Source organism: Heterodontus francisci, chromosome 7 (genome assembly GCF_036365525.1).
Source record: "Heterodontus francisci isolate sHetFra1 chromosome 7, sHetFra1.hap1, whole genome shotgun sequence".
NCBI lineage: Eukaryota > Metazoa > Chordata > Chondrichthyes > Heterodontiformes > Heterodontidae > Heterodontus > Heterodontus francisci.
The window spans coordinates 101,157,391-101,184,635 of NC_090377.1; the positions used below are offsets into that span (position 1 = coordinate 101,157,391).

Sequence of the window (27,245 nt, forward strand, 5' to 3'; positions counted from 1 at the left end):
ACATTTGGTAGGATCCCATGAGGGAAAAATAGATTGGTGAGATTTGTATATTAAGCCTTTAAAATGGTAACATTAACCAGCAGCAATTTTTAAATACTGGTAACAGTTCTGCATCTACAGCTTTATCAAATCATTCATTAACAGCGGTTAAAATCAGAATGATTTGCAGCAATACGGCTAACTTTTATAGTTAGGGCATCAATTTTGTTAAATGCATTTGTATTTTTCTGTTGCTTTGGTTTATATTGAATGCAGGAAGCAATGATGAAAGAATATGGCTTTGAAAAGCTACCGAGAAATGAATTAGCACAGTAGTTATTAACTAAGCATTAGCAACCTCGTCATTTTAAACGTGCAGTAATGTGGCTCCCAAAAACTGCTGGGTTCACTAACTCCAAGCCAGTACAATACAAGCGTAACACATTAAAAATAAAAAGGCAATCTGTTTTTAAAATGTGTTATGAATGGTGAGTATTCCATTTTTGTGGGGATTCTCAAGATGAGAGATATCAGTGTTGGAGAATGGAACATCTTTTACTTCTGGCAGTATTTAGCATGATGCACTCAATGTGCAGCATAGGCAGGTATAGAGTACTGGTCCAACAGTAACTCAACCACAACCTCAGAAAAAGACTTTATTTCACTATGAAATACATTTATATTTATATACATTTTCCTCCAGATGCCAAGATTAAGTTTAATAACCCACTGTATTACTTGACATCTCAGAGGAAAAAACACTTTAAAATCCATTGTTGAACTGAAATCGCTTTCTACTAAAGTGTCAAATAAGGAGACACACATTGGTGAACAATGATTACCCTGCACAGCAGTGATAAGAAATGGGGTTCGTAAAATACCATCTGATAGTATTGCATATTAAGAAATCATAAAATTACCAAAAGCAGTACAATTCTCACAAATAACAGACTCTATTATAGCAAAGCAATGAACAAAGGAATCCGAGTTTTTTGGCTGCTACCATTAAGCACGTGATGTACCACATGACAGTCCAACCTGAAGCTGTTAAAAGGTTCCCTGCAGCTGTTCTTGCAAATACAAAAGAAACCCAAAAGCCTGAATATGGGACAACATGCAAAATGGGTTTCCTTTGAATTTACAACAGCAAAAATTAAAGTTTACTATGATTCCTTCAAAGTAGAAAGTTATGGGTGATTGTGCAAAAGGACGTGGAACCAATTGGGAACTGAGCAAAAAACATCCAAACCTTATTTCAAAATCAGAAAGCAGCTTTGGAGTGGGCAGGAAAGGCTGCATAGAAGCGCAATCAAAAATGTCAGACCACAGCAGGTTTCCCCTATCCAAGCTGAAAATATTCCTATTACTCATACTGCAATTGATTTAATTCAGACATTACGTCATGTCTGATATTTGGCCTACGACTCAATGAAAATATTCACTAAGCATTTTGAATAAGGGGTGGGAAGAATTTAAAATAATTCATGCTGTAAAAGGTGACTCTGTGCAGAAAGTATCTGACCGATGTCCTGGAAAAGAATACCTATCCATTTTCTAACTATGAAGATGAATCAAAAACACATTTATAAATATTGTCAACAACCTTGAACAAGTCCCAGGTAAAAAAATCTTACAGCTTGTATCAGTTAAAACTAATAAGGTTTGGAAACCATTTAGAGCAGAGAGAATTTATTTCCACCTTAACGAAAAGCCTTAGTTCAATAGCCCAAAATTATGGACGTTGGGTATCTCAATTCATTCTTTAAATATTTCCAAATTATAGCCTCAACCTGCTGTGGAGCGATTTTGTATATTCACCAAGGCTCATTCAATAGCACCTTCCAAACCCCCGACCTCTACCACCTAGAAGGGCAAGGGCAGCAAATGCATGGAAACACCACCACCTGTAAGTTCCCCTCCAAGCCACACACCATCCTGACTTTAAACTATATTGCCACTCCTTCACTGTCACTGGGTCAAAATCCCAGAACTCCCTTGCTAACAGTACTGTGGGTGTACCTACACCACATGGACTGCAGTAGTTCAAAAATGTGGTTCACCACCACCTTCTCAAGGGCAATTAGGGATGGACAATAAATGCTGGCGTAGTCAGCGAAGCCCACATCCCATGAAAGATTAAAAAAATTATTTCAAATAATGCAATTGATAGTTATGCATGAATTACAGACGTTTGCGCAGTCCCATGTTGATCATTCATGCACAAACATATTCAAAGCCAAACTACAGACCTCATTTTAGAACAATGTAACTGCACAGGACATGTATAGAAGACAGCAGAGACCCTAGAGCATATAGGCACACTCAACAATGTATAGTGTACTAGGGTGTATTTTTTCAAGTATTTGGAGATGCATCATAAATTCTTACAGTGGGCATTCTCCTGTTTCCAAGGTTTTGCATATGTTATACACACATAGTATTCAGTGATTATGAATAAAACCATTCACTCTGGATAGTAAATACATTGCATACCTTAAAATGACTGACAGATCTTCATAATATGCAGAATGCAATATGAATTCCAACTGTGTATTTTGTTGAGAAATTTCAGGCAAACACTTTGTAGTTTAAAATAAAAACAAAAAATGCAGGAAATACTCAGCAGGTCTGGCAGCAACTGTGGAGAGAGCAGAGTTAACATTTCAAGTCAGTGACCTTTCATCAGAACTGGTAAAGGTTAGAAATGCAATAGGTTTTAAGCAAATAAAGTGGGGGGTGGGACAAAAGTTAACACAAAGAAAGGTGTTGATAGGACAGAGGGTCAGAGAGAATAACGGACCAGAAGGTCATGGAGCAAAGACAAAGGGTGTGTTAATGGTGTGGTGAAAGACAAAGCGTTAGTGCAGAGAGGGTGTTAAATGACCGAATAATGAACAGCCCTGGCCAAAAACACTAACATGAAAAAAGAGAGTGGGCAGGCACATGGTTAAAAAAAAATGATGAAACAAACTAAAATAAAATAAGAAAAAATAAAAATAAAAAAGGGGGGGCCAGTCATGTTCTGAAATTATTGAACTCAATGTTCAGTCAGTAGGCTGTAGCATGCCTAATCGGTAAATGGGATGCTGTTCCTCGAGCTTGCGTTGATGTTCACTGGAACACTGCAGCAAGCCCAGGACAGAGATGTGGGCATGAGAGCAGGGGGGAGGGGGGTTGAAATGGCAAACAACAGGAAGCTCTGAACAGCAACTACAGTATACCAAATTGAAAGAAGTACAAGTAAATCGGTGCTTCACCTGAAATGAGTGTTTAGGGCCTTGGATAGTGAGGACAGAGGAGGTAAAAGGGCAGGCATTACACCTCCTGCAATTGCATGGGAAGGTGTCATTTTGCCCCACCCCCGCTTGATTTGCTTAAAACCTCTTACATTTCTAACATTTGCAAGTTCTGATGAAAGGTCTCTGACCTGAAACGTCAACTCTGCTGCTCTCTCCACAGATGCTGCCAGACCTGAGTATTTCCAACATTTTTTGTTTTTATTTCAGATTTCCAGCATCTGCAGCACTTTGCTTTTACTTTTTAAATTACTATCTTTTCAGTGGCTTTACAGATAATGCTCAAAGCTTGGACAGCAAGACTGTGTGAGCCACAACCACTGACCATCAGTAATAGTAGTGCTCTCTAATTGGACAGGAGACAGCAAAATGGAATGGGGTGAAGGCAGAATAAGTATGTTTTATATTCTATGAAATTGTCCAGTGAGGCAGCTAGACTTGAAAACCAGCAGCCATAAGACTACAGCTCCATTTCCCAGTCAATAGCATAAGCGGTGCAACATCTGACTACTGTTTCCAAATGAATAATGAATGGATTGAGAAAAGACAACCTCGGGTAATGAGTGAATTTTGAATCAATTTGGCTCCCATTCATGCAGATACAAGGCCAGATCCAAACAGGTGCCCATATAGAAAATGTAATTCAATTATTGGCCTTCTGTTACATTAATACAATGTGCACTAGGTAATTTATTCCTTTTCCCACTGTAATAAAAAGGGCATGTTAGTGTGATCTATGGAGGTCAGTAAGCAGTTGCTAATGAACAATACATGCAGAAAGAACAGGGGAGAATAAGCATCCAATATCATGCGAAAAAAGTTTCCAAAAAAATTTACATGTTGTGGAGGCATTAAAAAAATGCGCATTTTGATGTCTATCCTCAAAAATAAAATGGGAACTTCGTATTTTGTCTTTACTTGTAAAGCTCTAATTTATATATTTTTTAATACCGCCATAAGCTCTACGACATTGCAGTGTTTCAACACTATTCTTTGGGCACAATTACACTGAAAAATATTTACATACAAGAAGTTGATCTGATTCACAATACAAAATTTAAATACTAATTTAATATTTGTTGACAGTTGGTATAAAATCCACCATGGCAACAGGATTTTCCTGGGATAACATGCTAAAACTGACTTTGTAAATTTGGCCAGCACAATTTACGTCCCAGAATTTATGCTAAACATTCATAAATCAGTGGTTAAGTCTCAGATGGGCACCACACTTTAGGAATGATGTCATGTGCCTTGAAGAAGGTGCAGAGACTTACCAGAATGATAACAGAGATGAGGGACTTCAGTTATGTGGAAAGCCTTGAGAAGGTGGGATTGTTTTCCTTAGAGCAGAAGTGATGAAGGGGAGAGTTAATAGAGGTGTTCAAAATTATGAAGTGTTTTGAAAACGTTATATTGTTGCTCCCCATCTCTTAGCGTGTTTAACAAAAGATCATGCAAAAAACAAAATCAACTGTGAAAATACTTAACTCGAGGAGGGGCAACTTCAGTCAGTTGAGAAGGAATCTAGCCTAGGTGGATTGGAATCAAAGACTGTTGGGGTAAAACACTAAAGGAAGGTAATTCAATTCTAGAGACCCCCGGATGACTCTAGATACTGAGGTTAAAATGAAACTGAAAAAGGAGGCTTATGATAAATGTCATATTCATAGTTCAGTAAAGAATCAAGCTGAATACAAAATGTACAGGGGAGAACTGAAAAGGGAAATAAGGGAGCAAAGAGCGTGTACGAGAATAGTTTAGCGGGTAACATAAAAGAAAACCCAAACATTTTTCATGAACATATACATTGTAAAAGGGCATTCAAAAGAATGGTGGGGTCAATTCGGCACCAAAAAGGAGATCTTCTTGTAGAGGTACAGGGCATGGCTGAAGTACTAAATAAGTACTTTGTACGATTTTTCACTAAAGAGAATGCTGCCAGCACAGTGGCGTAGTGGTTAGCACCGCAGCCTCACAGCTCCAGCAACCCGGGTTCAATTCTGGGTACTGCCTGTGTGGAGTTTGCAAGTTCTCCCTGTGTCTGCGTGGGTTTCCTCCGGGTGCTCCGGTTTCCTCCCACAGCCAAAAGACTTGCAGGTTGATAGGTAAATTGGCCATTATAAATTGCCCCTATTATAGGTAGGTGGTAGGGGAATATAGGGACAGGTGAGGATGTGGTAGGAATATGGGATTAGTGTAGGATTAGTATAAATGGGTGGTTAATGGTCGGCACACACTCAGTGGGCCGAAGGGCCTGTTTCAGTGCTGTATCTCTAAATCAAGTCACAGCAAGAGGTAGTCGAGAAATCAGATAGGATAATAGATAAGGAGGTAGCAAAAAGGTTGTCAGCTAAAGGTAGAAAAAGTCACCTGGTCCCAAGGGGATGCATCCTAGGTTGCTGAGGGAAGTAAGGGTAGAAATTGTACTGGCTCTGGCCACAATCTTCCAATCCTTCATGGATATGGGAGAGGTGTCAGAGGACTGGAGGTCTTCAGATGTTACACCACTGCTCAAATAAGGGATAAAGAGATAAATTCAGCCATTCCAAGGCAGTCAGACGAACATCAGTAGTGATAAAACTTTGAGACACATTAACCTGGGACAAAATTAATTGGCACATGGAAAAATATGGGTTAATCAATGAAAGCCAGTATGTATTTATTAAAAGCAAATTGTGTTTGACCAACTTGATTGAGTTCTTCGATGAGGTGTTGCAGTTGATGTGTATAAGGGCTTTAAAAAGGCATTTGATAAAAGTACTGCATAATAGGCCTGTTAGCAAAAGTGAAGCCCCATGGGATTACAGGTGCAGTTGCTGCATGGATACAAAATTGGCTGAAGGGCAGAAAACCAAGAATAGTGGTGAATGGCTGTTTTTTCAGATTGGAAGTGAAGTGTGCAGTGGTGTCTCCCAAGGGTTGGTGTTTTGATATACATTAATGACCTGGATGTAGGATCCATACAGGGAGTAATTTCAAAGTCTGCAGAAGACACAAAACTCGGAAATGTACTAAACATTGAGGAGGACAATCAGGAGGACACAGACTGGTGAAATGGGCAAATGTAACTCACCACCTGACTCCCCAAAGCCTGTCCACCATCTACAAGGCACAAGTCAAGAGTGTGATGGAATATGCTCCACTTGCCTGGAAGAGTGCAGCTCCAACACTATTCAAAAACCTCATCATCCAGGAGAAAGCAGCCCACTTGATTAGTACCCCTTCAACATTCTCTCCACCACAAGCACACAGTGGCAGCAGAGTGTACCATCTACAAGATGCATTGCAGCAACTTGCCATGCCTCATTCAACATCTGGATGATAAACCTGGAACTCTCTTCCTAACAACACTATGGACTGGATTTTACGTTGGGCGGACGGGAGCTGGCCACCGACGTAAAAGTCGGTGGCAAACCCACTTCCACCCGACCTGTGTATCCAACCCGCATTTTACGGGTCCCCGGGCTTTAATTGTTCTGATGCGGGGCTTTCACCCGCTTGAGGAAGGAAGTCCTGCCTCATTGAGCTGCCGAACATTCATCGGGCCGGCAGCTCTTAGTCCCAGCAGTGCCACCGGGAGCAGTGGCCACTGCTGGGACTGCAGCCCAGCCGAGGACATGGAGCCAAGGCTACAGGTAAGTTAGGATTGCCTCTACGGGGTGATGGGTCGCACCCTGGCGAGACAAGGGTGGTCGTATTGGGGAAAAGGGGGTCGTCTCGGGTCCTGGGGGCAGCCCTCAATCGGGCACCCTGTGCTAATTTGTCAGGGCCCGCCCCCGGGCCACTGAGTGGCCACCAGCTTTCACTGGGCAGCCTTTCATGTGTCCCGGATGCCTGCTTGCCATGGGTCAAATCCCCGTGGAGGCGGGCGAAGTCTCTTAAGTGTCCACTTAAGGGCCTTGATTGGCCTGGGGTGGGCGGTCCATTTCTGAAATGGACTGCCCCCCCATATAAAGTGGAGCGGAGGCAAGTGCGGATCGGGACGGCCTCCCAAAGCCTCCCGCTCAATTTTACACCACCTCCTCCGCCACCATCCGGCTCGCTGGGGTGGTGTAAAATTCCAGCTTATGGGTGTACCTACACCACATGGACTGCAGCAGTTCAAGAGGGCAGCTCACCATCACCTTCCCAAGGGCAATTAGGAATGGGAAACAAATGCTGGCCTTGTCAAGACACTTACATCTGAAGAACAAATAAAAAAAATTAGCACAGAAGTGTGAATTAATTCATTTTGGCAGGATGAATAAGGAGACTCAAATGAATTAAATGGTACAATTTAAAAAGGGTTTCAAGAACAACAAGACCTGGAGAGCTACAGCCAGCACAAGCACAATGGATCAAATAGCCTACTTCTATCCTGATTCTATGGCATGGATTACTGAAGCTAACTTAATTGTTTTTACACCAATTTAACAAAAAGCTCCAACAGTGTAATATGTGCTTAAATTTACCCAAAAAAAGTGATTTCATTACAATCGTGCAAAAGCCTCTTAAGCTATTTATTTTTTCAAAATTTCAATTGTTTGAAAGGGATGTCCTTTTGTACTTCCTCTCAACTACATCTTACGCTTACCATTAACATCCTCAACCTTCTGCCCAGTGGTGCTGAAAAAGGCACCTTTAGCATCTGCTCACACTGAAAGCTGCATTAGCATATTAGAATGAGACATTTCAGGTGCCCCGTGCAATACCTAAATATTACTCACACTGTAACCAACACAAATTATCCAATAACAGAAAAAAATACAATGCAGCCCCACAGAATACCACATTGAAGGACTGCACACATACAGTATTGTCTGTTCAGCTCCAAAACCAGATTCTGAAATATCTACAATTTGCGCATCCCAATTCCTTATTCCTGTAGTCAACTCATTTTTGTTAGAAACTGATGATTGTAGAGTTGCAACTTCTGAATAAACAAAAAGGTTAAAATGCAATTTCTTGCATTTTAAACTTGAAACTAAAAAATTGTGAAATGATTTTCATAATTTTTCTAAGTAGAATACCAGGTCCCAATCAGGTCAAAGGGGACAATTGCTTGAAGAGGAAATTAATGCTGGCAGACTCTTTTCAAAGTCCACAGCATTACTTTGTTGAATTTTAAAATCTTGCTCACGAAGAGCACAGAAAGTACACGAAAATGATAATGCCACATTGTTGCATCAAAAAACACCGAGGTTTGAGACTTCAGTCACATTGCCAGAGCAATATGGAAGCATGCATGTTTTCCAGCACTGGTGGCTCTCAGTCTTAATGGGTACATTTGCATGCACAACACAGTTCTCTCTTATTTAAGAAAAGCCAAAGGCAAGATGCCATTTTGGTGGCTTGTCACTCACTGTGTCGGGTTGAGAAATTCAACTATATTTTAAATGCTGTAATTCAAAAGTTATCTGGAAATAGTGTTTTGCATTACTGTAGATTCAGAAAACAAGCTACCAGCAATGTCATTGCACAAAGCTTTATTTACAATTAAACTTGCACATCAGCAACACAAATGAACACATCAGCAGGCCACAAATTAAAAGTGATACAGAAACAGAAGCTGAGTACTTCCGGTTTGCAGCAGGTAGGTAGGCAAGCATTTATATAACTGGCATTACAGTACTACTGCATTATGTGAGTCAGTACTATACACTACACTTCACAGTGCTTATTTTGTTACTATTGTTACGAACTCATGCAAAGAATGTAACTTAAGGATCCGGTGCAGGTTCAACACAGGAAACACCAGTACTTGTCATTCCAACATGAACACGTCACAACTCATTTCTCTAGACAATGAGTCTCAATCCCATTCATTCTTCAGATCTGATTATGCTCTTTCGCAAAGTCACTGTTAATTCTCTTCACCTTGTTCTCAGGTTGAGGTCACTCCCTGCCTGTTGGTTGCCAGGACCGGGGGACGCCCCTCTCCCAGACTCACCTTCTTCCGGATGTCTTCATCATTCGCTCCAAGGGAGGCATACAACTTGAATGCAGCTTGGCGAAGTTCATGAGCATGTTTGAGGTCGTGGTCGAGCTGAAGAATATTAGAAAAGAAAAAATAAAGTACCTTTTCATTTTTGCAGTAGTTGCAATTAATTCATTAATCAATAAAGTAGACACATTAGCACACCAAATGAAAATAATTTGCATTAATATACTATTGGAATAAGTGCATTGAAAGAAGTGATTGTTACAAAGTCAGACGATTCTTCAGCAGTTACCCAAATTTTAATTATTGGTTTATATGCTGAAGAGGACCGTCATTATAGAAAAAAATGGTTTTCAATTTATACTTAGAAATCATCGCTACAAAAAACAAATCATTCCAGGCAAATCTGATTTTGCTGTGCTGACATTGTAGGTAATAAACAAATAGTGCACTAATTGCAATAAATAAATGCCAGTTTGTAGCCATAACAATACAATATTATGCTCCATCACTGCCAGGCACAAATAATTCAAACAGCTGTCTTTGAAGATTTACTAAAGGTTATCAGCAATAGTTATGGGATTTTTTTCTGAAGTGGCGGGCTCCATCTCCTGGTGAAAGTGGAAAAAAAATCCCCATCCTGCAGAATATATGCAACTGATTTGAAGCTATTTTGAAGGCAGCAGCTGAACAATTAATTCACAGGTTGCTGCCCTCTGGCTGACCAATGTTAGCAAGAGAAGTACAGAAGGAACAGAAGTGTGAAATGTTCAGGGACAGTAAATTTACTACTGTGTAGCCATTCAGGTTAAATCCATGAACACAGACACTTTTATAATGGATCTTCCTATTAATAAAGATTAATACTGCAATCTATTTATCTACAGCATTATAATATATTTCCTCAAAATTCAAAGTGCTGTAAATTTGCAAGTTAGGAAACTTACCCTTTTGATATCTGTGATTGCACTGACTGAACTAGGATACTTGAAGTAATCAGCGAGCATTGCAATAAGATGATCTGTTATGCTGGCAATCCTCTGCAACTCTACATCCGGTTCTATCAGGTATGCCAAGGTTTCAGCACCTTCCACCCGCTCCTCCAGCAGCCTCTCTTTACTGCACATCCTAACCAGGCACGGGAGTGTCTAAATAAGACAAGGAATTTGGTGAGGTTAATCAAGCTATAAGCAAAACACATACAATAGAAGAAATTTCTTAAGTGTGAGTGTGAGACCCACCTTAACATCAACGAGGATTTTTTTTTATTAAAGGGAGTAGAGTTTCCAGTGTGCTTCCCTCTTATCAGCATGCGAATGAACACCAAAAAGACAGTGGACCGCTCAATTGTATTGTAGATTAAAATATATTTCATAAGCCACTATCCTAAAAATGGATCACCTTCAAACTGCATTTTGCTTTCCATCAGTTGAACTCACATAATATTGTGCAACATAACCAATTCAATACATGTATATTTTGGAAGGGGAAAAAAAGTGATAAAAGGGAACTTAAGAGACTTGGTACCACTATGTGACCACAAACAGTTCTAGTTGTATTGTACTTGAAAAAATGTAAATGTCATTAACTGGTAGCAGTAAAAGGCAGGAATAAGCAGAAAAATCAAGAATACATATTATAAAGCTAAATCATCTTGTCAAACAACTCCTCAAACATAAAGCCCCTTTTTGGGACAGAAATTCCAACTGTTTTGAATTCCACAAACACAAATCAATATGAACAGCAGAAAACATGTAAGCAAGATGGGCCTCAACAAAAATGCATGTAAGAATTTTAATTGTGGTGAAAGGGAGTTTACAACTATCAGAAAATATCCAACAGCGGAATTAAATAACATTTAAGAAGTGATTCTACTACTGCAGGAAGCTCAAATAATTTTAGAAAATGTGTCTCAAACATGAAAGATGATTATTAAACAATATTTATATAACACCTTTAATGCAATAAAATATCCCAAGGTGCTTCACAGGAACATAATAAAACAAAATACAACACCGAGCCACATAAGGAGATATTAGGACTGATGATCAAATGCTTGGTCAGAGAGGTAGGTTTTAAGGAGTGTCTTTAAGGAGGGAAGTGAGGCGGATAGGTGGGGAGGGGGAATTCCAAAGCTTAGGGCCTAGGCTACTGAAGGCAGGGCCACCATTGGTGCAGCAATTAAAATTGGTGTTTCTCAATTGGCCAGAATTAGATGAGCACAGATATCCAGGAGGGTCATGGGACTGGAGATTACATAGATAAGGAGGGGCCAGCCCACAGAGGGATTTGAAAACACAGATGAAAACTTTAAAAACAAGATGGTTGCTTGACTGGGAGCCAATGTAGGTCAACAGGCACAGGTGAACGGGACTTGGGGCAAGTTAGAAAATAGTCAATATCACACAAAGCAAGTCACATAGCACATCTTAGTTGGCTTCAGTGGACTTGACAAGAGAGACAGCTTGACCTCAGATTCAGAAGGCGGCAGATCTTACTGGAGCATAGCATCTCTCAGTGTGCTACATCAACTATACTCTCTTCAGCATTCTTCAGTTAGAAAGAAAATTTTGCATTGTAATTTGCTGGAAATATGAGCTAATAATGGTGTGGCGAGGGCAACCAAGTATCTGGGTCCTCAGTTAACAATAGGGCCAACAGTCTATCTCCTTCCAATGAGATTTTAATGATTGAGAAAGAAACAGAGGAAGAATAGTGGAGGAGGGTGAATTTGAATCAAAACCAGGTGGAGAAAGAGCACAAAAGATTTGAAAGAAAGGAGGCAAAGGAAAGGTAAGGAAAAAAAATCCTGGATCACTGGACATTTTTTTAAATCTCTAACAATGACTACATGCAAGAATGAGATTGAACAGTTTCAACTGCTCCAATTCTGAGCCAGAGAGGTTGATTGGCATTGCTTTAACAATTATCAGACCCATATAAAAGGTATTTGCATTCTTAATTACCAGACAACTTTCTGCAGTGAATTGAACAGGCAATGAATGCAAAAATCCTGCAAGTTATTTAAAAAAACCATGAAGGTCAAGGATGAGATGCTGTTTATGAAAAGCAAATGGTGGAGTGGCATAAAACAATCAGTCCCCAAAACAAGCTGCTCAATTTGCACTTTAATAATGGCTGATATCATTAACACGCCTTTATTTTTCCTGCAAGATCCGGCCCATTATCTGTTAAGACTGAAATACAATTTTCTTTCTGAAACATTTGTCCCCCATACAGTAGCAATGTACAAGCATGATTTGTATTTTTTCTTAAACTAGCTTACTAACACCAGTAAGAGAGTCTGGGTGGCTTGAAGGGTTTCCAACCCTGTCAGATTGTCCACGAGTCTCATCGGAAGGGACTATGCATCTCCTGGGCACTGCTACCAGCAGCCTGGGAGAACTTAGCACTTTAACTTTTCCACTGCAGTAGCACCCCTTCCCAACCAGTGATCTAGGATCAACTGGTGTGTCATGAACAATCGGGGGTCGATAGGCTCAAGGGAGAAAGAGAGGGGAACAGAGAGAGACTGAGGAATGGGATCAAGGAGAGGAAGAATGAGGTCAGGAAGGAGGGAAATGGGGTGGGAAATTGAGGATACTCATGGGAAAAAGCCAGGGGGGAAATGGGAGAAGATAGGTTCATGAACTGAGGACTTAAACCACGCAATGCTTTACCACAAGTGGCTATCAAGGTAGAGACGAGATCATCGTTGAAAGAGGAATGGCACAAATATTTGAAAAGGAGTATTACAAAAGGATCTGGAGAGAATGGGTTACAGGAGAGAACACCAGCACTGGCAACAGAAGCCAAATGGCCTCATGTCACGTAATTTCTATCATTCTGTGAAAAATCTGAGAGTGGTTTAACAATGTTGGTGTTGAGCTGAGATTTGGATGATCTGCCCTATAAGAAGTGCCCCAAACACCAAGCCCAATGCCATTTGTGCATTCTCTCAATTTGTTTCACGTTAGTCCATGCCAGTCGGTTTTGACATGTGCAGTTCAAGGACAGATCAGCTCTGACTAAGGTTCCGAATTCAGAGTTGTCATCTTTACACAGAACCCGAGTCCAAACCAGAGTCCAAGAAGACAGGGAGAGAGATGTAGTAACATTTGCAGGCATACATGATCAGACATCACTGCTGTTAGAATGTCACATGATCAAACTTCCAAGGCAATCTCCAGAGTTGGCAACGTGAGTGGGTTATGTGGAGAAAGACAAAGGCAGACTTTACTAACTAAAAGGCCCGTTTCTGTGATGTAACATTTTATGGGGTTAAACAAAAAAAGTACAATGAAAAAGCCTGGTGTCTATATTTCTCAGCTATACTTAAACTGTATAAATTGTTCTATATCTGACATCTGCAACAGTCTTCTGCCTTTCCAGTCTGCGTACCCAGTTCCAGAGGAGTTAATGAACCAATGTCCTTGTCTCATATTCTTCCTATAGAGTGGCTGAATGTGACCTTGGAGTAATTTCCTTGGATAACTGACATAAGGCGCAAAAGAATGTCAATTTTCTGGGCAATGGGGAACCAAAAGCAGGAACAGACGTGCTACCCAGGGGCAAGACTCCACACATTATTGCTGAACAAAAGAAGACTCACAAACACTGAATCTTCCAACAGGCCCGTTTCTTCCAAACAATCTTCTCTGGGCACACCACATAAGCCAGAGCATCTCCAGATATAGAATGGGCGATATATCATTTAAAGACAGTTACTGGTCACTCCATAATGGCCATCATCTTCGAGTCGGTTTGTCCGCACCCACTTCATAATTGAAACATCCATACCAGCATACATGGTTTTAAAATGCAGACACAGGATTTTATAAAAGAGGGAGAAAAAAAAAATCAACAGAACTCTATGCTGAGGCATGGTGTTTATTAAATAGGTATAGGACAATGTTGTCCAATATATGAGCTCCTTGCCATATGGGGCTAATTGGGAATCCAGAACTGGTCAATTGCACTTCTAATCAGTAAATTAAAAAATGAGCAATGGACAACTCCACTGGGCATGTGATTTCAATACTCATTTGCATGGTGTATGCATATGTACTTTCAACCTTTGAGTGTTTGTTGGTTAAAATTGAAAAGTGAAAAGCAGAGTGAGAGTGCTTTACTTCATTGGTTACTGAATGGTGGTAATGTTTATGAAGTGTATATACACACAAAGAGTATATTTACTTCATCCTAAGGGTGCATGCTGCTGAAATCCTCATTCCGTTGCCATCACCAGGCTAGACTGCTCCAGTGCTCTCCTCCCTCTCATCCTTCACAACCTTCAGTTCATCCAAAACCCTGCTACCATATCCTACCCCACACCAAGTCCCACTTACCTGTCAGTCCTATTCTTACTGAACTACATGGGGGGGGGGGGGGGGAAGGTATGGAATGGAATGGGGGTCCTGAGAAAGAAGGGGTGGGATGGGGATGAAAGGAATGGGATGGGTATGGCATAAGTACTGTTGCAATAAACATACTAATTTAAGTGCAAATGTTTTGTGGGTCTCTTCTACTATTGGAATAAAAGAGAGAAAGATGATTTAGCTTCAGACCTAAATAGTTGCTAAGCAGGACAAGGAAGAATAGGCTCAAGAGGACAACTCTATTTGCATAGCATTTACTGTTGAAGAGGAAAAAAAGTGTTGGGCCTGGAGCAAGAAAACATGGAAAAATAACATCCTAGATTCTAAAACATGATAGCACATCCTGAGGCAGCCTTATTTTAACAGAATCTTGGCAGTAGAAACCAATGGGGAAAGAAGAGACCAATAATTCAATGTGGACACTAGAATTTTTTGTCCTGCTTCAGACTAATTTTTTCTTGTACAAGCATCTCAGTTATAGCTTAGACTCCAAATCAACGATCAGAGAGTACACAAATACAAGAGGACATGGAGCTTCATGCTCACATTGGACTTGCCCCTTACTGTCTTTTATCAAACTGTTACCTAGAACTCGCAGTCCTGAAGGCAAAATACTTTTTGTCAGAAACTTTAATGTTACAAGGCTGAACTGCCTTACATACTATAATGACCATCACTAAAACAAGGGACACACACATCACAAAAGAACTTTCACTCTCCAATCAAACAGATTGAATATACTATTGAATCCTCATACCAACCTTTAAAACTATACTGTTATCATCTGTTCGGATTGCACCAGCCCTGCACATGTAAGTCAGACTGTAAAACGATAAAATTGGAACAGAAGTTACAGAAATAACTGCAGTGTTCAAAATTTCTTCTGCTTTGTTAGTTCTATGAGGCAGACAACAAGCTCTGTTGGCATGTTAAGAACAAAGCAAATATCCTCAAATGATACCGCAATCCAAAGCTGTAGAAGTAGCTTATCTATAGATTTAATTTAAATGGCAAGCTGCATATCTTTGACAAAATGTCACTAGTGAAAAACTTGAATAGGTACCATTTTGCAGATGTCAGCTGCATTTCAATAGGTTTATCCCTCTGCATCATCTTCACAAATACTTGGGGTAATAACTCACCATCTACCAACACTAAAATAGAAGAATATAAGTCATTAGAAATGTTGTAACCAAAGTGTCTGAAAGAGGATGTTTGCATTGGCTTTGTAGTAGCTTTTACAAGAATGACCATATACCTCACTGACAGAAACAGTAAATGTTGGCTTAATTACACCAAACAAATCTATTCAGGCTATCCTAAGCTACACAAGACCCCTATAAAATAAAGACTAGTATGAAAACCACCCCTGTGGCTTTGAGTCCTACAAAAAAGATAGAAGAGCATCAATGCAATTACCGACCTAGAACACCAGAGGGTGCCTCTGATTGCCATAGCAAGCATGACCTCGGACAACAAAAGATGCTCATATAAAGGGAAAGCACACTGAATTAATTTAGATTCCTTCTCTAAAATTGAATTCTAAAAATTTGTAGTAGTAAAACAAGTGCAGACATCAAGCTGCTATCTAGATTGAACCTATCACATCGACTGAGAATATTTTTATGGGGGCTATTCAACTAAAAACCCACATTAAGGTTCCAATCACACTGGATTTCATACTAGATTGTAATTATTTGAAAAGCAACATTTCCATGTTGCAGGAAGTTATACAGAACAGACAGAAAAATAAGTAGGAAAAGAAATTAAGCAAAATATATTACTCACCATTTACAAGAGTCAAAGAAACTTGGGGATTTTCATAAGCCAAGACTGAAAAGCATTTTAATGCTTGCATCTGAACCTATTGAGAAACAAAATAAAAATATATTACTCAAGATATTAATATGTTTACATTTAAGACATTTTAAGATTACACTTTAAAAAGTTGTGAAATTCAGCTTCCACACATATGCCAATAACACCCAGCTCTGCCTCTCCAACTACTTCAAACGCTCCACAGCATATCAGCTGCCAAACATCCAGTCTTGTAGAAGACTCAATATTGAGAAGCTCAGTCATCATCAGTTGTCAACAATTCCATCCCACTCTTTGGCCAAGCTAAGGTTAGATAACACAATTTGCACCTTCAGTGTAGTGTCCTGTTCGACCTCAAGCTGAATGTAAGACCCATACCCTCTGCACCACAAAAAGCGAACTATTCCCAACCCCACTGTTACCTCAGCCCATTTGCTGCAAAAGTTTTTATGACACCTCCAGACTTGATTATTCCGATGTTCTCTTTGTTGGTCCCCATCCTCTACCCCCGTAAACATCAGGGCATCTAAAACTACGTTTCACATCTCTTATTTTACAAGTACCAGTTACCCATCACCCCAATCCTTCTGATCCCACATTTCCTCAAATTTAAGATACTCATGCTTTCTTTCTTTTGTCTTTTATCTGTAACTTCTTCAACCTCTCGCTGAAATCTCCGGAGGGTTTAACATATAAAGAGGGACTGATGGAGACACTCCACCTTTATCAACTGAAGAAAATGGAAGAGGTTTGTGTTGGTAAGCAGCTCACACCCAATGATTAGCTGATGATAACACCTGCAACAGAAGGTTATTAACACAAAACCTCTTCCACTTCCTTCAGTTGATAAAGGTGGAGTGTCACCATCAGACCCTCTTTTTGAAATCTCGGGGGGGGGTCCGTGGTTTCATATCAACATATCTAGCAATGCAAAACTAGGCATCCATGAGGTCCTGTGGGCCATCAGCAACAGCAGAAATGTATTCAACGACAATCTGTAACCTCATGGCCTGGCATACCCCCACTCTAACATTACCATCAAGCCCGGGGACCAACCCTGGTTCCATGAAGAGTGCAGGAGGACATGCCAGGAGCAGCACCAGACCTATCTCAAAATGAAGTGTCAGCCTGGTGGAGCTACAACATGAAACTCCTTGCATGGCAAACAGCGGAAGCAGCATGCAATAGACAGGGTTCAGCATTCTCACAACCAATGGATCAGATCCAAGCTCTATAGTCCTGCCACATCCAGTCGTGAATGGTGGTGGACAATTAAACAACTGACAGGAGGAGGAGGAGGCTCCACAAATTTCTCCGTCCTCAACAATGGGGGAGCACCCCCCATGCCCGCAGCACACCAGTGCAAGTGAAAAGGCTGAAGCATTTGCATCCATCTTCAGTCAGAAGTGCTGAGTGGATAATTCATCTCGGTCTCCTCCTGAAGTCCCCAGCATCACAGATGCCAGTCTTCAGCCAATGTGATTCACTCTACGTGATATAAAGAAACGGCTGAAAGCACTGGATACTGCAAAGGCCCCTAGCCAAGCTGTTCCAGTACAGCTACAATACTGGCATCTACCCGGCAATGTGGAAAATTGCCCAAGTATGTCCTGTGCAAAAAAAGGCCAAATCCAACCCGGCCAATTACCACCCTATCTGTCTACTCTCGATCATCAGCAAAGTGATGGAAGGGGTCACTGACAGTGCTATCAGTGCTATCAAGCGGCACTTGCTCAGAAATAACCTGCTCACTGATGCACAGTTTGCATTGCACCAGGGCCACTCAGCTCCTGACCTCATTACAACCTTGGTTCAAACACGGACAAAAGAACTGAACTCCAGAGGTGAGAGTGACTGCCCTTGACATCAAGGCAGCATTTGACTGAGAATGGCATCAAGGAGCCCGAGCAAAACTGGAGTCAATGGGAATTAGGGGAAACTCTCCACTGGATGGAGTCATACTAGCACGAAGGAAGATGGTTGTGGTTGTTGGAGGTCAATCATCTGAGTCCCAGGACATCACTGCAGGAGTTCCTCAGGGTAGAGTCCTAGGCCCAACCACCTTCAGCTGCTTCATCAATGACCTTCCCTCCATCTTAAGGTCAGAAGTGGGGATGCTCGCTGATGATTGCGCAATGTTCAGCACCATTCGCGACTCCTCAGATAATGAAGCAGCCCATGGCCATATACAGCAAGACCTGGACAACATCCAGGCTTGGGCTGATAAGTGGCAAGTAAAATTCCCACCACACAAGTGCCCGGAATGACCATCTCAAACAAGAGAGAATCTAACCATCTCCCCTTGATATTCAAAGGCATTACCATCGCTAAATCCCCCCACTGTCAACATCCTGGAGGTCACCATTGACCAGAAACTGAAATGGACCAGCCACGTAAATGCTGTGGCTACAAGAGCAGGTCAGAGGCTGGGAATGCTGCGGCAAGTAACTCACCTCCTGTCTCTCCAATGCCTGTCCACCGTCTACGAGACACAAGTCAGGATTGTGACAGAATACTCTCCACTTACCTGGATTGGTGCAGCTCCAACAACACTCAAGAAGCTCGACACCATCCAGCACAAAGCAGCCCACTTGGCTGGCACCCCATCCACCACCTTCAACATTCACTCCCTCCACCACTGACGCACAGTGGCAGCAGTGTGTACTATATACAAAATGCACCGCAACAACTCACCAAGGCTCCTTTGACAGCACCTTCCAAACCCACGACCTCTACCAACTAGAAGGACAAGGGCAGGAGATGCATGGGAACACCACCACCCGCCCACATCTCACAAACGAATAAAAAAAAAGCTAGGAGTACTAGCTATTTTCCTGCATGTCAAAGAACTTCAGTGCTGCAAGGACATGTAAAGAAGATTATGAATGGCTCTCCAATATCATTCAAAAACAACTTGACATTTTCCTACAAAAGCAAAATACTGCAGATACTGGAAATCAAATACAAACAGAAAATGCTGCAAATACTCAGCAGGTCTGGCAGCATCATCAATCGGAAACGTTAACTGTTTCTCTCTCCACAGATGCTGAGTATTTCCAATATTTCCTGTTGGCATATTCCTAGGCTACCACTGAATAACATAGACACTGGTTAAGGATACATCAAAAAAAATCAATAAGGGGGAATAATTAAAATGAATAATGTTTGTTTTCAAATTAAATTGTTCTTCCTTTTTGTTTAGAAACTAAAATGGACATTTCTGGTACAAACAGGATGTAGTGCACACATTCTTACTTTAGAGGTCTTGGCAACATTTTAAAAATATTTTTAGTGAATATTTTTGCTCTACATAATTTTCAAGCACTTACCTTGTAGGAGGGTGAAGTCAGTAGATGGGCAATGTTCTGAACTGCACCATGGGTGAACAACACAGCCTGGTGTTCCGGAGTCTAACAAAAACAAGTCGAATTTTAATATTTCTGTTGCACTTCACTTACAAAAGGAGAGCACGTTTAAAAAGGGGGAGGGGAAAAAAGGAAAAATATAATTCAGACATTAAACACAATTATTTGTCTAACAGACTTAAAAGGCAGGATTAGCTCATTTTTAGTTTGGATCAAAAGGGTAAAAATCTATCCATGCAGAAATGGAAATGACTGATTGAAAAACTGACATTTTGAAAACAAATGAGAGTAAAATAGCATCATTTTAGATGTTAATGACATTTAAAATAAAAACAATTGTCCTTATATTGTGTCTCATATAAACTTTAAAAAAAAGCTGAACTATATTTTTGAAATGAAGGAACTACAGCAAAGGACGATGGTCAACAGCAAAGTTTAAAAATGACGCCTTGGATACAGCAACCTATGTGGATTAAGGGGAACCGGTGGATGTACTGCACTTAGAGTTCCAGAAGACATTTGTTAATTGCCACATCAAAGGTTATTGCGGAAAATAAAAGCGGTGCAGGGAATAACATATTGACGTGGATAGCAGATTGGCGAGCTAACAGGAAACAGAGAGTAGACATAAATAGGTCATTTTCTGGTTGGCAAGATGCAACGATTGATGTGCCGCAGGGATCAGCGTTGTGGCCTCAACTTTTACAATTTATATAAATGACTTGGATGAAGGTCGCTAAATTTGCTGATGACACAAAGATAGGTAGAAAAGTAACCTGCGAAGAGGACATAACAAGGCTACAAAGGGATAGAGGTAGGTTAAGTGAGTGGGCAAAGATCTGGCAAATGGGGTATAATGTGGGAAAATGTGAAATTGTCCATTTTGGCAGGAAGAATAAAAAAGCAAATTATCTAAATGGTGAGATTGCAGAGCTCTGAGATGCAGAGGGATCTGGGTGTTCTCGTGCATGAATCACAAAAGGTTGGTATGCAGGTTCAACAAGTAATTAGGAAAGCTAATAGAATGTTATTGTTTATTGCAAGGGGAATTGAATACAAAAGTAGTGAGGTTATGCTTCAGTTATACAGGGCATTGGTGAGACCACATCTGCAGTATTGTGTATAGTATTGGTCTCCTTATTTAAGGAAGGATATAAATGCATTGGAAGCAGTTCAGAGAAGGTTTACTATACTAATACCTTGAATGGGCGGGTTGTCTTATGAGGAAAGGTTGAACAGGCTTGGCTTGTATTTGCTGTAGTTTAGAAGAGTAAGAGGCAACTTAATTGAAACATATAAGATCCTGAGGGGTCTTGACAGGGTGGGTGTGGAAAGGATGTTTCGCCTTGTGGGAGAATCTAGAACTAGGGGCCACTGTTTAAAAATAAGGGGTCTCCCATTTAAGTCAGAGATGAGGAGAATTTTTTTCTCTGAGGGTTGTGAGTCTTTGGAACTCTGCTTTCACCGCCTTTTGAGGAAGAATACTTTTATATTTGAATATTTTAAAGGCAGAGTAGATAGAATATTGATAAACAAGGAGGTGAAAGGTTATCAGGGTAGGGGAATGTGGAGTTGAGGTTACAATCAGATCAGCCATGATCTTGTTGAAAGACGGAGCAGGCTTGAGGGGCTGAGAGACCTACTCCTGCTCCTATCACATCTTAGGAACTTCTCAAAGTACTTAATATTTAGTGATTTTCTCAAATGCAAGCAGATGAGCAGAACAGAAGACAAAGTAAATCAGAAGTGGTGAATAAGTAGCACTAAACTTGGATTTTAAAATGCTTGATGATTAGAAGATGGGAAAAGACAGAAAAGTGAGGAGCTCCAGAGTTTTGAACACCTAGGAAACAATGAGTAAAAGCAGAAGATTGTGTAATGAATCACAGGACGATTTTCAGTCGATCAAGAGAAAAATACATTGCACAATTTTACAGAAAATCACAGCTGTGGTCTGGAGATTCTATTTAACATAATTTTGATTAGCCCCTCGAGGTACACCATGTATCCCTACTATTCATGAAAGTAATGAAAGGAAGGTGCTCCAAACTACACACATCTCCACAAATATATCAATGTTGCTTCTTGCCAACACAGGAGGCACATGAATGGATTCTCATCATTAACTTTGCCTCTATTCCAGACAATCTGAATAAAGTTAGTCATCTATCTTCCAATAGAAAACAAGAGCGCAAATATCAGGCTAGATGAGGATTTGAATCAGAGCATTCATCTCATGAGAGTAAAACTTTTACATTATGTATTGTATGAGGAACTTATAGTTGGCCAGGATTATAAGAAATTCAAAATCTCAAACTTTATGAAAAAGTTGTCTATAATTCTCTACATGTGGATGGTGGGAAATACATAACCTGGGCTAATTGGCAAATATCCACTGCAAAAGGATATGTCTCATACCTTTTTGTCTAACAGACAGGACTCCTGGATAAGGCAAAAAAGTGTGTGACTGGTTTGAGTAAGCAAATAATGTTCAAGTACTGTACGTCAGTGTGCCACTGCAACAGAAAATATGTGTCTCATCTCTAATAGTTATTCAATTAAAAATGAGCTCTGTTTTTCACAGCTAGACTAGTATGCCTAAAATATTTATTTATCTGTTCTGACCAGAAGGTGCTGACTGACCTACTCTGGGTTTTGAGCATCTTGTATTTTATGTTTCTGGTGCTTACAATGTCCACATTAGCTCATCTAGATTAAAGCAGACACATATGGTATTTTTTAATGTGAATTCACAATTAATGGGAAAATACTGATAAGTGTAGAGGAAGTGAGGGACCTTGGAGTGAATGTCCACAGATCCCTGAAGGTAACAGGGCAGGTTGATAAGGTGGTTAAGAAGGCATATGGAATCCTTTCCTTTATTAGCTGAGGTATAGAATATAAGAGTCAGTTGCCAGCGTTCGCCAGAGCTGGTGGGCAGCCATAAAGGCGGGGCTAAAGTGTGGCGAGTCGAAGAGACTTAGCAGTTGGCAAGAAAAAAGACAAAAGCACAAGGGGAGAGCCAACTGTGTAACAGCCCCGACAAACACATTTTTCTATAGCACCTGTGGAAGAGCCTGTCACTCTAGAATTGGCCTTTATAGCCACTCCAGGCGCTGCTCCACACACCACTGACCACCTCCAGGCGCTTACCCATTGTCTCTCGAGATAAGGAGGCCGAAGAAGATAGAATATAAGAGCAAGGAGGTTATGCTGGAACCTTATAACTCATTGGTTAGGCCACAACTTGAGTACTGTGTGCAGTTCTGGTCACCTCATTACAGAAAGGATGTAATTGCACTAGAGAGGGTACCAAGTTAGATTTACGAGGATGTTGCCAGGAGTAGAAAAATGCAGCTATGAGGAAAGATTGGATAGGCTGGGAATGTTCTTCTTGGAACAGGAGAGATCTGATTGAAATGTACAAAAGAAGAACAAAGAACAGTACAGCACAGGAACAGGCCACTCGGCCCTCCAAGCCTGCGCCGATCTTGATGCCTGCCTAAACTAAAACCTTCTGCACTTCCGGGGTCCATATCCCTCTCTTCCCATCCTATTCATGTATTTGTCAAGATGCCTCTTAAACGTCTCTATGGTACCTGCTTCCAGCACCTCCCCCGGCAACAAGTTCCAGGCACTCACCACCCTCTGTGTAAAGAACTTGCCTCGCACATCCCCTCTAAACTTTGCTCCTCTCACCTTAAACCTATGTCCCCTAGTAACTAACTCTTCCACCCTGGGAAAAAGCTTCTGACTATCCACTCTGTCCATGCCGCTTATAACTTTGTAAACCTCTATCATGTCGCCCCTCCACCTCCGTCGTTCCAGTGAAAACAATCCGAGTTTATCCAACCTCTCCTCATAGCTAATGCCCTCCAGACCAGGCAACATCCTGGTAAACCTCTTCTGTACCCTCTCCAAAGTCTCCACGTGCTTCTGGTAGTGTGGCGACCAGAATTGCACACAATATTCTAAGTGTGGCCGAACTAAAGTTCTGTACAGCTGCAGCATGACTTGCCAATTTTTATACTCTATGCCCCGACCAATGAAGGCAAGCATGCCGTATGCCTTCTTGACTACCTTATCCACCTGCGTTGCCACTTTCAGTGACCTGTGGACTTGTACGCCCAGATCTCTCTGCCTGTCAATACTCCGAACGGTTCTGCCATTTACTGTATACTTTCCACCTGCATTAGACCTTCCAAAATGCATTACCTCACATTTGTCCAGATTAAACTCCATCTGCCATTTCTCCGCCCAAGTCTCCAACCGATCTATATCCTGCTGTATCCTCTGACAATCCTGATCACTGTCCACAACTCCACCAACCTTTGTGTCATCCGCAAACCTACTAATCAGACCAGCTACATTTTCCTCCAAAATTTTAAGGGGACTGGATAGAGCGGAGATGAAGGGTCTATTCACCATAGCAGAGAAGTCAGTGACGAGGGGGCATAGATTTAAAGTGATTGGTAGAAAAAATTAGAGGGGAGATGAAGAAAAACATTTTCACCCAGAGGGTGGTGGGAGTCTGGAGCTCACAGCCTGAAAAAGGGTAGTTGAGGCAGAGACCATCAACTCATTCAAAAGGAGTCTGGATATGCACCTCAAGTGCCGTAAACGGCAGGGCTACGGACCAAATGCTGAAAGGTGGGATTAGAATAGGTGGATTGTTTTTCGGCCAGCACAGACACGATGGACCAAGTGGCCTCTTTCTGTGCCTTAAACTTTCTATGATCCTATGAATGCAGGTTCTTCTATTGCTTTATTAGTGTTAGATGGTCTGAGACTACTTAGTTGATATAATTATTCAAAACTCATCTCTGGGCTATCAGCGATCTATTGGTTTAATATATTAAAACTTTGAAATCCATTTTTGATGGACAGCTTTAAGTGACTATGAAAGTATCCTCTTACTTTCTTGTCAAACTCTGGTCAAAGGGAAGTAGGAATCCTTGCTCACCATTTCCTTTCTTGATATACTGCTATGTAGGCCTATGACAAATAAAGGACTCATTCTCTTTCCCATGCAAATGCCATGCTTTATATGTGTTGTCCAAAACTGAGAATTACTGTCATGTCAAGGCATTTTAAAGTATTGCTAAGAAATCATGTACTTTACTACTGTACTCATTTGGCTAATTAATTTAGCTTGTTATTTCTGACTGTTAGGGGTTCAAAAACAGATAGGAACCAAGTTCAGCATTCTAATATTGTAGTTACAGACTTAATCAGTGGCAACGTGCAAATATCAAAGTGGAGTATTGAGATAGCCAATATTATTCTAGTCCAATTCAATAATATAAAAATTAAGTGCTCAAAATCCTCAAGGAGGAAACCACAACTCAAGACACAAATGTGACATCAACTGCACCAAGCTGGTAGAAAATAAAAGCAACTAAACACAAATCAGAAAAAGTGTGAAGTACGAAACAAATTCAGTTACTGATTAATAATAGGCAAGTATAATACTGCGCTATTACACTAAAATCCTTGTCATCAATTAGAACACACCAATTCATCTTTCTTGCTTTTTGAATCACAACTTCCCCTCCCACTGCATTACAATATCTACTCTTGTAGTACACCTTTAAGGGAGTGTGGTTACATTTTTAGTACACCTTGCTAGAGGAAATAATGTAACATACCATGTGACTGAGTCTCATGCTTATATGCTGCTGATCACCAGACACGTACAGATGTTCTCTTGCAATATAAGCCATGCTACTACCCTCAATAAAGGAACCCATTATTTAGGCGTTAACTGATCCCTGATGCGTGGTTAGTACCTTAATGTCCGAAGTCTTAGTAAGCACAAAGAGAAGAAAACACAATATGGCGGCAACAGTGGGATTTAGCCAGCAGTGAAGATTTTAAGAGTCAAAGACTTTAGAAATCTAAGTTCACCACGCGCAGCGCGGAACCATCGATAGTGGAGAACCTGGAAATGGCTGGTAAGCAATAACGAACTTTGGAGTCAAAATCGCTCAGTCGACAAAGACTATGTGGTGTAAAAACTGAAGACCACCACGCAGTGAGGTCTATAAGTTTTAAAACTGGAACAGTGTGTTGAGAGGTATAGTGCTGGGCAGTGCTCAGCGAGGGAAGGCGAGTTGCGGGGACACAGGCAGCCAGATCAATCATGAGCAAGAGAAATCAGAACTGCTGCTAAAATGGGGCTGAGCAGAATCACGAACGTTAACGGCGAAAACAGTAGTAAACATCTGGAAAATTCTGCATTGCTATTACAGGCTGTGCAAACATCGTGGTGTGTCCCCACCATAACCGAGCTTCTTGGGTAGAGTCAGAAAAAAGCACGCGAAAGCGACAACAGCTTCACTCATCTTAACTAGTGCTTAAGCAATAGGACAAGCTGCTGCAAACTGAGGAACTGCAGCGTCTACAGTGACTGCAACATTCAAGCCCTAACCAGCATAACGACAGGGACATAGTTTAAAAACACAGAAAGCAGCAGGAAAGTCCAAAAAAAAACAGGAAAACAACTGAAAAATCTCAGATTTATTATTGGGAGTTCAGTCTGTTCAAACAAAGAACAGAGCTTTGGCTCGTCAACTTGGGCATCTCTATACCAGATCAGCAAGCCATCAAAATCCATATTGTGAATGGAAACACACACCTACATCAACTAAATACATCTGGGTTCACAGAAAAGCAACAATACTGGCAGGACTGATCACAGCACAATCCTTGTGAAAACAAAAGTTCCGTTTTCACATTGAGGATACCATCGTAATATGTGGTATGACCACCATTCTGCATGGGGTAGATTCAGAACAGATCTGCCGGCTCAAAAAATGGGCATCCATGAGGCATTGTGGGCCAACAGCAGAATTGTATTCAACCACAATCTGTAACCTCATAGCCTGGCATATCCCCCACTCTACCATTACCATCAAGCCAGGGAATCAACCCTGGTTCAATGAAGATTGCAGGAGAACATACAAGGAGAAGCACCAGGCATACCTAAAAATGAGGTGTCAAACTGGTGAAGCTACAACACAGGACCACTTGCACACCGAACAGTGGAAGCAGCATGCAATTGAGAGCGAAGTGATCCCACAACCAACGGATCAGATCAAAGCTCTACAGTCCTGCTGCATCCAGTTGTGAATGGTGGTGGACAATTAAACAACGAACAGGAGGCGACAGCGGCTTCACAAATATCCCCATCCTCAACGATGGAGGAGCCCAGCACATCAGTGCAAAAGAAAAGGCTGAAGCATTTGCGACCATCTTCAGCCAGGTGTCAAGTGGATAATCCAACTCAGCCCCCTCCCAAGAACCCCAGCATCACAGATGCCAGTCTTCAGTCAATTCAATTCACTCTACGTGATATCAAGAAGGCACTGGATACTGCAAAGGCTATGGGTCCTAACAACACCCCAGCTGTAGTACTGAAGAGTTGCGCTGCAGAACTAGCTAATCCCCTAGGCATGCTACAACACTCGTATCTAACCGACAATGT

At 41.1% G+C, this 27,245-nt stretch overlaps 1 protein-coding gene across 4 annotated transcripts in view; it reads right to left on the reverse strand.

Annotated features, from left to right (window-relative positions):
• The window catches only part of armc8 (armadillo repeat containing 8), a 127,428-nt gene that overhangs the window by 69,484 nt on the left and 30,699 nt on the right, over positions 1–27,245 (reverse strand). For all 4 annotated transcript variants that reach the window (XM_068035733.1, XM_068035735.1, XM_068035732.1 and 1 more), the window contains 6 exons: positions 19,724–19,804; positions 16,365–16,440; positions 15,640–15,730; positions 15,338–15,398; positions 10,146–10,346; positions 9,208–9,303 (listed from right to left, as the gene is read on the reverse strand). In XM_068035733.1, coding sequence (XP_067891834.1) covers positions 9,208–9,303; positions 10,146–10,346; positions 15,338–15,398; positions 15,640–15,730; positions 16,365–16,440; positions 19,724–19,804 — 606 coding nt within the window. The remainder of the gene's footprint in view (positions 1–9,207; positions 9,304–10,145; positions 10,347–15,337; positions 15,399–15,639; positions 15,731–16,364; positions 16,441–19,723; positions 19,805–27,245) is intronic.